This window comes from Diadema antillarum, unplaced genomic scaffold, assembly GCF_040938485.1.
Source record: "Diadema antillarum isolate AM-2024a unplaced genomic scaffold, OU_Dant_1.0 seq00000188_RagTag, whole genome shotgun sequence".
Classification (NCBI taxonomy): Eukaryota; Metazoa; Echinodermata; class Echinoidea; order Diadematoida; family Diadematidae; genus Diadema; species Diadema antillarum.
Genome location: NW_027271252.1, coordinates 161,491 through 174,999, shown reverse-complemented (window position 1 = coordinate 174,999; position 13,509 = coordinate 161,491). Strand labels below are relative to the sequence as shown.

The window sequence follows — 13,509 nt, the reverse complement described above, 5'->3', positions numbered from 1 at the left end:
ATAAACTATTGAATAGGCATATAGTTCTACCTCTGAGTACAATAGTTGTTACACAACCTTCACAACAGAGAAGTAGGCTGGGTTAGATTAGATGCTTTTAAGTACAAGATCTTGCATGGGAATTTATATTGCACATTGTGAAATTATACTTCATGTAATTTCTCCCGACAGCACACCAATTAAATTTCAACACCATTAAAATTAGCATAGATATCTGAAATCAAGTGCAATGCCGTATTTGAAACAAAATATTGACACTTCTTGGGCAAATGCAGTTCTCATGCTGTGAAGCATCCTTACCTTCGTTTGCTGCCATAAGACGCGCGTCAGCGGAACCAGCTTAGTGATGAGGTCCACGACAGTGGTGTCAAACCGAGCGGGGCAGAAGTATCCACTACCGATGATGCCTGGTCAAGATGAAAGGAAAATTACAGACCTCAATCCACACATGCATACTCGATATGGAAGCAGGATAGATCTCCGTCAATTTGTCTGCTACAGTTGTAAGCAATGTTATTGCATGCCTTATCTATCTCCCTCAACCACAAACATAATTTACAGATCCTGTGATTTCAGAGACTTAGTATTTTTAACTGACTTGATATTAAAAAAGGATATTTGTTCCATTTAGTATGCCAAACTGTGCCTGTTGGCAAAAATGTGACAGATCTGTGTGACAAGCATCAAACCTCAGTGTTCATATGGTTTGCACGTTAGTGGCATGTGGTCAAATTTCTGTGATCTGCTGAAAAAAATCATAATATTCATTATTATGAATCATGGTACATGGCTGGATGATGTAAAGCAATGTACAGTGTTACACAACCTTCTCTCTCATTTTTTTATGTAAAGTTGTTAAGGTTACTTTTCATAAGCTTCTTCACCCATTGAGAACGGTTTGATTTTGCTACAACACGCATTTCCCATAGATGCTTGCCCGAGTATACTCGGGACCCATCCTCAACGGGTTAAGATTAGAATCAAAGACTTGACAGCTATTGTAAACAAAAATTTAATACTTGTCCTCTTGGGTTTTACATAATGTACATGCTTTGCACGAACAGTCAAACTTTCTTGACAGTATATTTTTACTGTGAGATATGTAGCACTAATAATTAGCCTGACACAGCTGGGAGGAGGTAAGTAGAAGCCAACCAAAGATCTTATCGATGGATGCATTGGAGGGCAGGGTGCAGTTGAAGATGGAGAACTGCCTCTTGAGGCGCTGCGGGATGTCGTTGCGGCCGCCGCCCGGCTGGATCATGGCCCCGATGAACTGGACGTCGACGATGTTGGTAAAGTCGCCAGGCTTCTCCAGACTGTACATGCCACGCATCTCCATCATCTGACGAACAATCTCATTGGTCACCTGCCAAGACACGTCAGGGATTTAAATACCGTAAGACTAAAAATGTTTACAATGTGAAACTTTCTCAAAATGGAGCCGACAGCATTTTTCGTGGCATGACATTTTCGTGAATTGCCGACCATGAAAAAAAATACAAGTACGAGTACATTACAGTGTTTACAAAAATATGTTTGCGTGCATTATACTTTCATGAATCCTGGCTCCTCGTAAAATTTGCGCAATTTTCATGCATGAAAAAAATTCTTGCTTTACAGCGTCATACAACAGACCAATGCAAATGATACAAGTGCATGATTTTACAAGCAGTATAGATATCTAGGAATCCTCAAAAGTTTGTTGTTTCTCTCCTTCTTCTTTTCTTTCCTGTTCATGATAAAGCCTGCTGAATAATCTTGTTTCTAATCAGATAGGAAAGATCTGTATGTATTCTTTTGAACTGCCACAATGTGATTACTAATCATAGTTTAGCTACTGGCATAAATGAACCTCCTTGAAGAGAATGTGGGCAAAGGTGTACATTTCTCAGAAGTTGTTCTCCAAAGTCACCATCTTTATCTCTGTTTTGAGTCAGAGAAAGAGTCAGTCATGAGAGCAGGCAATCATAGCATAGTAAATGGTTTGATACTGGTAAGTTTGAATCAGTTACAGGGCTACCAGGAAGACAACCCAATAAGCCTCGTACCTGGTCACCCCATTCATTGATGATGGGCATGTTGATGTCGTCCACAAAGACAGTCATCTTCCTTCCAGCTGGTGGTCCATACGTGCTGCCCATGCGCTTGTCCACATAGCTCTCAATGGTCCTCTGTAGGAAAAAAAAAACGTATGAGTACATATCTCCTGTCAAGTCAGGTTTCCAATGCACACATACATATATGTATAAAGGAACTACAATTGTACCTCTAAAGGTAGGGCACAAGGGAAATGTGACGGCATTTTGTCCATACAAATGTGTCACTCTATGTCCTGGCTTATTTGCTTTATTCCTTCTGATTTGTCCAATGTAACTAAACAAAACTTTTTCTGAACCTTGAACACCATGAAACAGGAATTAAAAACTTCCAATCCCACCTGCTATCTCTGAAATGAGACAGTGAGCCTGAAACACAAGCGTTCTTTACCAGTGATTTGTAGCATCAAAGTTAATAACTCTTGTAGATACCTTACTACACATTAATACAAAGAAACAAAGGAGAGGAGATATAGAACTTGTATAAGATGAGTGCAGGCGTCCATGAAACGGGAGAGGGAGGGGTGATGGGAAAACTTGCCTGGAACATCATGGGCGTGGTGGCTGAGGAGAAGTTGAAGCTCTTGCTCATGTGAATGTCCGGGTTGTTCTTGGACATGTAGCCCTTGATCATGACAGTCTTGGCTGTGCCCTGCTCACCAATCAGAAGCACTGCCTACAGAGCAAAGAGTAAAACACAAGCAACCATGCTTGTAACAAATCACAGCTTTTAGGTCTTATCCTTCTCAGGCAAATATTCCTTGTTTGCTAATAGATTTCATCTGGATGTAGCAACTCATATAAAAATGTGCAAAAAGAGTGCACTTTCTTTCACAAAATAATCTCGTCTTCAGCTTAATTGAGGAAATCATGCATGTGTGAGTGTAGTACTACATATGCCTTGAATCATCATAAGGCCCTCCCCAAAAAAAAATGTTGTATTGGCGTAACATGAGATTTTCAAATAGGGTCGGGCGGGCGGATTTTTTTTTTCTTTTTTTTTTGCTAACGTTACCTGTATTTTATGTGTAAAACTCATATTTAACAAAACCCCATTCGATAGAGAGGGTCTGTTGCATCCAAAGTTTGTTATATCACCGGTTTAAAAGTCGTCACGACATACCGGTCGGAATACGAACGAACAAATTCCTGGGCTAAATCACCCAGCGCCACAGACAAACCGAATAATATCAAATAAAATCTTCGATCTTTGATAGTTCGCAAACCCATATCGCGCCCTCTCTCGGTAAAAACGATGTATTTCCTTTTTTGTTGTTGAAAAGTTCAGGGTCGGGGTTTTTTTTAGGGTCGGGCGGGTTACGCCAATACAACAATTTTTTTTTTTTTTTGCCTAATGCACTGACATGCTGCAGGAGCAATATTGAGGGGGGGGAACAATGATGAAATAAATTTTGACAGAATCAATCTAATCACAGGTATAAAGCTGCCGTGGAAATACACGAAACTGTATACATCACATATTTTTGCCCGCACAATATTTTGTAAACAGGGACTTGCAGCAAAATTTTGTAAGTGGGTAAATTTGCAATCAGAAACCACAGCAGGAGGATAACAATATGCATACAGTATTCGACAGAAATTTTGGCGTGCATTCTAATTTCCCAATGCTGTGAGAGCAAAGATTTGCGAAAGTTCTTGCCTACACTGCAATGCATTGGATGCCAGTGGCAATTCACAAAAATGTCATGCCGTAAAAAAGGGCCATCAGCTCCAATTTGCGAAAAAATTATGCCGCAAATATTTCTAGCCTTACAATACATCCTTTGCAAGAAACAGACTTTACATAATTGTAACTTCCCACCTTAGGGATGATCAAAACTATTGTACATGTGCTGCAGGAGAAAATAATGTTACATGTCGTTTGTTCGCCAGCATCATCTGACAAGCAATACTTGTGAAATATGATACTATATCACCATGCTGTACTTTGAACACTGACATGACATTTGCTCCTACGACAGTTGCTCCGGTCTTCTCTTTTTTTTCCAAGGACTTAGGGTTAGGGTTATGTTTGTGGGTACAATTTATGTTTGGCTTATAGCGTGCAGATATTTCATGTGAACAATTGTCACGGAAACAAACGTCATGGAATCACATTGAACAAACCTTGTTCTGCTTTGAGATGGTGTCAATGAGGAAGCTAGAGCAGACGTTGTCCACGTTGGGGACCAGGATAGAGGAGTACTCAGGGACAGAGTCATCAGGGTAGATGTACTCCTGGACTCGGTTGGACCAGTGCTCCCAGGCACCTGTCCGGTCAGGAATGGCGGTCAGTGAATGTAAGATTACTTTACACAAACGGGTCAAGGTACAAATGGCAATTGTATGTGTATTCATCTATCACATCTACCTAACCATTTGTGAATCATCTGTGTACCATTTATTTACCATCTATCACCTATCTACACCATCTACCTACCATTCATCTACCATATATCTACCATTGATCCACCATCTATCCTACCATATATCTATCAACTATCTGCCATCTACCTAATATCTATACACTATCTACTTACCATCTATCTACCATCTACAAGTTATACATGTATCTACCATGTATCTCCCATCTATATACCATCTACTTACCATCTATCTACCATCTATCAATCATGTAACTACCAGCTATCAACCATCCATCTACCATCTATCTGCAATCTACTGTTAACAATCTACCTACCATCTAGTTACCATCTATCAATCACCATCTACATGTACAATCTATATATCATCTATTTCCCATCCACCTATCACCTATATATCATCTGTCTATCATCCATCGTCCATATATCAGCCATCTTTACTTCATCCATGTACCTTCTTCAATCTACCTTTCCTATCTATATAATATATATTCTGAATGCTTGCCTAGCATCTCTGCTACTATTTGCATTACACCCATTATAGCATTCTCCTGTGTATGTTTTGCTTTGACCTGCTCACGGTCAACAATTCCACATCTAATGTAGATAAAATCTCAAGGATAGATACATTGTATCTCAATCTCTTAATAAATAAACAAAGTTTCACTCAGTGCATTAGATCTCCATCTATCCATCTCTCCTCGAACTCGTCTCTCACCATCCTTGGTGACAACGTATTCAAAGATGGTGTGGTTGCTGCCCTCCTCGATGGGAGGCAGGGCCAACTTGCTCTCGTGAGCCACGATGAAGGCCTCCATGTGGGCGCGGTCCTCTAGCTCCAGCAGCGCCCCCAGGCTCCACATGAGGGCGAAGATGAAGAGCTTCTCCAGGTGCGGGGCTGGCAGCGTGCTGTGGTCGTGCTCGTCGCGGACAGGGATCAAACCCTCCAAGAGGTCGACAGCCTGTCAGGAATCAGGTCATATGAATATTTTGGTGGTCAAGGATCACCAGTAATCTCTCGGCAAGTCGGAATGTTTTTTCATTCATTCATTTTTTTGGGGGAGGGGGAGAATAATTGTCTGGGCATTATCAATGAACCTTAAACGGTTCCATCTTATCAGCTGAAGGGGAACCAAAGAGCTTACAGAGCTATTAACCTCTTGAGGACTAGTTAATTTTGCGATAACATTCATTTCAGATAATAGACACCTGCCCAAGTGTACTTTGGACTAGTCTTCAACAGGTTAAGGAGCATCAGCAGTCTTGATCACCAAGTCAGCGAGCCGGTTACTGGCCTTGACAGATTCATCACTGGTGAAAGAAGTTCTCCAGCATGTAGGCAACCCTTTATGTGGAGGGGGTGTTGAGGTATAAGAAATATCTACTAATCATGGATCAATGGATACTCCAGAAAGTCAACAGAAGGGGTATGATGAAGTATCACAAATATTTACTGGTCATGGATCAATGAGTCCTCCAAAAAGTGAACAGACTTTAAAAGACTATGGAGGCATTCCAAAAATTCGAACAATGAAGGTTAGGGATCTTTTATCCATTTGGCAAGTCAATATGACCCTTGTGAGAAGGGATGGTCCATTAAATATACTATCTAGTGGTAGGGGATTGCTGTTTTATCCCCCAGGAGGTCTTTACATGACCCTCAGGGCATCTGAAAAGTTGTTGTGTTTTTGTTTTGTTTTTTTTTTTTTTGGGGGGGGGGGAGAGTATGAGCTTTCTTCAATTTATCTCCCTCTGTACACGTAAGTGAAATTTGTAAGATTGCAACTGCTGATCTACACTGTTAATAAACATGTTGGAAAGAAAAGAACCAGCGGGAATCAAACCTGTCATCTTAAAAATGTGCATTAGCAGTCGCGATCTTACAAATTTCATTTGCACAGAGGGAGACAAATTGAACAAAATACCCCACATCTTCACCCATCTGCTCAATAATATCTCACTTTCATTTTTTCTTTTTTGTTTTGATTTTTGTTTTTTGTTTTCTTATGAAAAATACCTGCTTGATAAAGTTGCACTCCAGTGTCTCCATCTTTGGCAAGAGATTCAGCGACACGTACTTGTAGACATCATCAAAGCACTTGTGGAATAGATCGAAGAGGATGGAGGCCTCACCTGCCTGTCGCTTGTTTAGCCAGCTCTACAAATTTACAAGCACAGAGAAATCTACTAGATAATTTATTTACTCTCTTGATAAAAGAGGTATATGCATATGAAATTCAAAAACACACGGTGAAAATAAGACTCATTCCCGTTTTATGGCAAGAATCAAACCTAATTAATAATTTCCCCTGAAATAAGAAAAAAAAACAGAAGTAAATTTTGTATTTGAGGAGGATCCTGTAATCTACATAACTTTAGGAAAGAGTGCTAAATAATCAATGGTTGCAATTGCCACCTAAGGTGATGAAAATTCATGTTACACTATTTATTTATTTTTCATTTTATCTGGTGGTTTTTTGGGGTTTTTTTTTTTGGGGGGGGGGATTTGATAATTTGACCCGGTATGGCTTAATAAAAGAAAAACAAAGGAAAACAATAAATACTAATATTTTATGCAAAGAAAATATATCAGAATTCAAGATCACTTAAACATCACAATATCATCATCTACAGATACTCATATTCAATGGGTTTGTGTAATGTTAATCATTTGGAGATAATTTGGAGGGAATGAGTGAACAGTATGGCACTAAAGTAACGCAGCAATTAATGACCACATGCGCTGCCATACAGTGAGGCTTTAGTAAATGCTTCATGCGAACACTAAAATGTGGCCATGAAGGTGATGGAATCCTACCTGAAGAATGGGCCGCCAGTCGAGGGCTGAGCTGCTCATGTAGACCATGCCGTTTCTGGAGACGGTCGCCGGGGAGGCGTTGTCAATGTTGTGCACCTCGAAGACCACCTTGCAGTTGGGGGCCATGGGGATGCGGTCGCCGTTGGCCAGCGTCAGGGTCTTGTTGTCGTCCAGCACACTGTTGAGATTCTCGATCCAGATGGCATCCACTGGTCCATCCAGGACTATCCAGATGTGTTCGCCTGTCAGGATATATTAAACCAGAAAGTTTGATTAGCCCTTTTGAGGACGAGCTGATTTATGCTGTAACACAAATATTCTGTAGACATCTGTCCGAGTGCACTCGGGTCTCATCGTCAATGGGTTAACCCCTTTATGTGATGTTCCAAGATACTTATAGCTTGCCAAAGTTGTTCGTTTGTTAGTTTTTATACAGCATTAGCCCGTTGAGGACAGACTGATTTTGCTACAACACACATTTCGCATAGATTCCTGCCCAAGTATACTCGGGACTCGTCCTTAACCCTAATCAGGCTGGGGGGGCGGAATCCGCCCCCCCCCCTCGACGTTTCGCGCAATATCTTCGCAACGCGATAAGCTCCCGCCGCGATGTTTTATGACTTTTTTCTTTCAAGTACATCGCGCAACTTTTGAGACCCAAATTGTTGCGCCCGCGCGTACCGTTTTGACGCGACGCCCGTTCGAAAAAAACTTGTCAACCCCAAATTTGCTCCAAAACGTGATTTTGTGTACAAATCCAAAGCAAATTGTGTTTTTTCAATTAATTCACATAAAAATTCATATCTTCACTTAGAATGGCCGAAATTAATTTATTTTAGCATAATAATGCTTCGAAAAATGTCTGTGACAAATTTTGGCCAAAAAACAAACAAAAACAAAAGGTCAAAAACCAAGGAAATAAGAAATTCAAAAAAACAATAAAATACATAAGAAATTAATTTCGATACAGATTTTTTTTTATCCTATGTCTCAGAAGAATGATACAAGAAACATTTTTAAAAAGAAATTAGCTTAATTGGAGCATTAATACGTGATTTAGAGCCCAAAACTGATTTTATGCATAAATTACAATAATTAATTAATATAAAATATAAGAAAAATTTTTCGGAGAAAGCAACCATACATTTTGATGGAATACGTCGCGGGCGTCGCGTGTGCCGATTTTCGGCGCGATCGCGCGTTCCATAGGCGAGATCTGAAGGGGGGGCGGAATCCGCCCCCCCTTCCCCCCCAGGTATAGCATAGCCAAAAAAACCCAGCCTGATTAGGGTTAAAGGGTTAAAATGTTACCCATTCAAACTTGGCCAAGTCCTAGATTAGCAAGCCAACTAACTCATGTACAGCAATATGCCTCAGGAAGGTCAAGGCGACCAAAAAGGGATAATCTCTATTCATAAAGAAAACCAATTTCCTGACACCTCTGCATTTTGATGAAGAAAACATTTCAAAGCTATCCCTACCACATTTACATACATACATTCTTGAATACCTAAATGTCTGACTCTCCAGTACAACTCTAGATCAGCAGATGAACCTGTGTTCCAAACTATAATAGAGACCAATAATCTCCAAACTGTAAGAGTCGATAGGTAAGTTGATGACCAACACATGCTATCAATGGTCACAGACAGTATGTGGAAACACCATGTATATGGAGGGCTTTTCTGTTTTTCCTTCTTAACTGCACCATCTCCATATGCGCTCAAAGAACAGCACATGCATTATACTTATAAATACCTACAGCAAGTCAACAGAAAAAGTGGGGCGTGAACCTTTTTTGGCTTTCAGGGTCTTTCGCCACAGCGTGGAGAAAATGCCATCTGTCCAGTCATTGGTGGCCACGTCCAATCGGCCGAACATCTGTGGGGCCGTGATGGCCTTGGGGTTCATACGCATCTCCTTGTGGGGGGCACCACAGTCGCCCATGGCCTTCATGAGGATGTTGATGCAGCAGGTCTTACCGGCCCCGCTGGGGCCCAGGGTCATCATGCCATGGCGCACCCTCTGGGTCTCAAAGAGCTGCAAGGGAGCATTGAGAATGATAGAGTTAACACCAGCTGGAGGATGCCAACTACATAGGCATACTTCCTTTGTTTCTTGTGGATATTAGGTCAGGCTACTTTATCATATATTATAGGTAGCTCCACATGAAAGTAATAAATCACTTCTAAATGTTTTGCTGAAAAAGACTAGCATTGAGTCATACATGTAGCTCCATGTGTCAGCACTGAATCTTCTGTTTACATTTGTACACAGAAGACATACCTAATTACATTACTCTAAAGAATAGTGTTTAGTACGAGCTGCTAGAACACACTTTTCCGATTGTTTTATGAACCAAAATTTTGGAATTACATAGAATTGCTGTTTTAAAAATATAAGAAAAAAAAATGAAGATTGACTAGGTTCACCCTTTTCATCTATTTTGAGTCCTCACACAAAATCAGGGTGCGCAAGTTTTTTGTTTTGTTTTGTGATGCACAGTCCCGGACAGGAATAAGATACTTTTACTCATTTCATGAAGACTTTACAAGTAACAACCTGGAGTAGACACAGCAGCTCAATAATTATCCTGTTTTTAACCCGTTGTATGAGGACGACTAAAAATTATTTTTATATAACACACATTTTCCATAGACACCTGCCCAAGTATTCTGGGGACTAGTCTTCAACAGGTTAATACTGATACCTGTACAACTTTGAGGTTCCAGGCGGGGTGGTTGACCAGGCAGGCTGCGTCCACCTGGACCTGAATGGCTGCCTGCAGCTCCTCATAAGTGGCATTGTCCAGCTGGATGCCAGGGAAGAGGTCACTGATCAGACTCAGGAAGAGGGGCTCATCCTCATCAACCTGGATATGAATAGTAGGATGGAACGGAGAATGAGTGGTGGGTAGTGTGTGGGAGATGAAAGTAGAAAGGTATATAGTAGTCTTGTGAACTTGCACTATGGGGAGCTATAACTGACTGCATGATTGATGTGGTTTTAATGGGATGGTCATCTTGTTTGGACAATTTCACATACAAATTGTAGATGACAAAAACACATTGACTGGTGTAGTCCATACATACTAGAACTGCAGTATCACATTAGATAGTAAATCATATGGCACATTGCAATACTGGAGAAGTATCTTCTACACTATGAAATGAAAAGTTATTCTCATCAATATTGCATAAAATAACTGTTTTCACATCTACAGTGTGTATATGTCAAGATCAAGTTAACCCAGCGAGGATGGGCTGATTTTGCACAACACGCATTTCCCATACCCACTGCCCAAGTATACTCAAGACAAGTCTTCAACGAGTTAATAGTGATGATTTTATCGTGTGCCCATTAGAACAACCTGAAAGCACATGATTCGAGGAATGTGTGAACGGGAGAACAATGCGAAAGTTGGCAAGGGTCATACATATGTAAGTATAACACACGCCTCACATGCATTTGAATCATTCTCCAGGGCACACCTTCCTTGAATCGCATGCGTTCTCGTCATTCGCCCAGGCACACGACAAGTACCTCATTCAGCTGTTACAAATTGAGATATGAACCCCTTAATCTATAAAGTTTTGTCAAAAGAGGAGTAGAATTGCTTTAAATTTGTTGGCTAAAAGATTCTGTGAGACTAAAATTCTTGTACCTGTTACTCTTTGTTTTTTATTTAGTTTTGTAAATTTTTGTGCACAGCCTTGCTGAAAAACAGCTTCAAAGCTGATAGCAGGCTTTTTACCGTGTTGAAATAAATACATGTAAAAAATCAAATCAAATCAAATCAAATCAAACAAAAAATCAGCTCTGTGAATACGGCTTACCAGCTTGGACAGGTTCATATCGCGAAGGACTCTCATGACAATGGTGGATTCGCTGTCCTCAGGGCGGGCTCGCTTGTTAGCTCCCAGAGTCCTCAACACTGACAAAATGTTGCGCAAGCCAAAGTCATAATGAACCTACAAGCGAAAATAAACAATGATAATGTAGAAGTCAACATCCATAGAGTCATTCATTTGATTTTCTGCACATTGCATGTGTGTCAATGTAATTGTATTTAATATAACATGTGTGCCATATGCAAATGTGTGCCTACACACTGTATGAATATAAAGAATACTTAACCGATTTGCATCTGTGTAAGCATCCAAATTAAGGTAATGGTTCATCCATCATTGGATACTCATCATTAATTAATGCCTTGAAAATAAATCAGCAAATCTTAATTTTCAGACAGCTTACAAATTCTTGGCATAGTTTATCTTACATGTGGCAACAACAGCATACATCCCCTGCCTCTATCTGCACTGAGTGCCTCAACGCTCTTTTGTGACTTACAAAACACTTGTCAAACACACGGACTGTATTTGAATTCACATAATCAAAATGTACCTACATGCATGTAGACTAAATAGGTGCATTCATTCTATCATCCAATTAGACAACACATCATGAAAGCTCATCACAGATAGATAGATAGATAGATAGATAGATAGATAGATAGATAGATAGATAGATAGATAGATACATGTAGATAGATAGAGATTGATTGGTTGATAGATAGATAGAAAGATAGATAGAAATTGATTGGTTGATAGATAGATAGAAAGATAGATAGATAGATAGATAGATAGATAGATAGATAGATAGATAGATAGATAGATAGATAGATAGATAGATAGAACTTGTGTTTTGAGTTACACCAAACTGACACTAGCCTATCATTGCACGAGCTACATAGTCAAGGAGATGCCTAAATGCCTACTGGAAAGTGGCCACTAAATGCTAATCATCATGACACTGGCTTGTGCATATTTACAAAGATACTTGTACGTCACTTATTATCCTATGCCCTTTTTGAATTTGCTGGTTACAACACACATATAATTCAGTATGTGCCACCTCCCATTCATGACAGGAGCAGCTAACTTGCCTGCTTGGTGAGCTGTTCCTCGCAAAGCTTATAGAGGGTGTAGAACTTCTGGGCCAGGATGACGTTCTCTTGGAAACCACAGCTGGCCAGCTTGACCCTCATGATGATCTGGCGGTCAGGCACCATCATGGCCACGGACCGGAACTGGACCTTGAGGTTCTCCGGCAGTTCCTGACGTCCAGCGTAGCCAGGGTTCTGCCAAGATTACCAAGCCAAGAAAGGGTTGTCAATTAATTTCTCTTTTTTTCTATACAGATTGTTAGTACGGACTAGTGGTAATAACTGTGTTACTGTATCAGTTACATTCATGACATCTATGATTAAAAGTCAATGACCTGCCGAGGGTTCAAGATTGCTGCTGCAGAGAAGGCTTAAGATTAAGTCCACTTGTTTAAGAGTTTGGCACTCGCTAAATAATGCCCTGATCTTTCATACATTGACACTATTTCAAAGATCCCATTCAACACCTTTTAACACCGATGCAAATGACGTGATGTGACCAGTTAAGCGTGTGACGCAAAAACAAATGACAAATAGAATTAAAGATCCCGACAAAGTGAAAAAAATTGCTTAAAAATGCAATGCTCCCCTTCTCCGCCTTTAATGTCCTCTGCTTTGGTTGGACAATTGATGTATGAGTTCAACTTTGCTGTCTGGGGACGACTTAAATATGTAACGTATCCTACAAAAGTTTGCTCACATTTCATCTTTCTGTCTCACTGAATACAATGAGCCTACCAACTGTAAATCTGAGGATCAAAATATTCTGCGGGGAAAGTGAAATATGATACGAGTGGGGATTTAAATGTGACAACAGTTATCTTTGTTTTCCACAAGTGGGCAGTACGCAGACATACCATGGTAAGGAATAAGCCAAACTCAGGGTTGAGGTCCACAAGGTCACCATCTGTGAAGATGAAGTCTTTCTTGCGTTCCTTTTTGGCCGTGAGGACGATGGCAATCTGCTGGGCGGCCACAGACAGCACTGGCAGCTCGATGCGGTTGAACTCATCAAAGCAGCCCCAGCTGCCGGACTGGGCTAGGCCTGAGAAGAATAAAGAGTGGGTATACAGTGCCGACCGCGGGAAACGTCACGAAAACCCCTAGGGCAAATGCGGGAAGCCCTTTCGTCCGGGCGTACTAGGTAATACGCGGGCGTTTGGACGCGTACAGACGAGGGAAGTCGCCCGCACTTTCACGCTCGTCTAAACACCCGCATTTGCCCGAGCGCTCCAGCGCGGAATTAATGATATGAAAATCAAA

General features: G+C 40.7%; 1 protein-coding gene across 1 annotated transcript in view; it reads right to left on the bottom strand.

Annotated features, from left to right (window-relative positions):
* Positions 1-13,509, bottom strand: part of LOC139728638 (dynein axonemal heavy chain 8-like) — a 130,319-nt gene that overhangs the window by 46,066 nt on the left and 70,744 nt on the right. The window contains exons 41-53 of the mRNA XM_071639576.1: positions 13,104-13,291; positions 12,247-12,441; positions 11,138-11,272; positions 10,012-10,173; positions 9,095-9,341; positions 7,302-7,543; positions 6,501-6,641; positions 5,202-5,445; positions 4,227-4,369; positions 2,641-2,775; positions 2,052-2,174; positions 1,156-1,369; positions 301-407 (exon numbers count right to left, since the gene is read on the bottom strand). Of these exons, the coding sequence (XP_071495677.1) occupies positions 301-407; positions 1,156-1,369; positions 2,052-2,174; positions 2,641-2,775; positions 4,227-4,369; positions 5,202-5,445; positions 6,501-6,641; positions 7,302-7,543; positions 9,095-9,341; positions 10,012-10,173; positions 11,138-11,272; positions 12,247-12,441; positions 13,104-13,291 (2,276 nt within the window). The remainder of the gene's footprint in view (positions 1-300; positions 408-1,155; positions 1,370-2,051; positions 2,175-2,640; positions 2,776-4,226; positions 4,370-5,201; positions 5,446-6,500; positions 6,642-7,301; positions 7,544-9,094; positions 9,342-10,011; positions 10,174-11,137; positions 11,273-12,246; positions 12,442-13,103; positions 13,292-13,509) is intronic.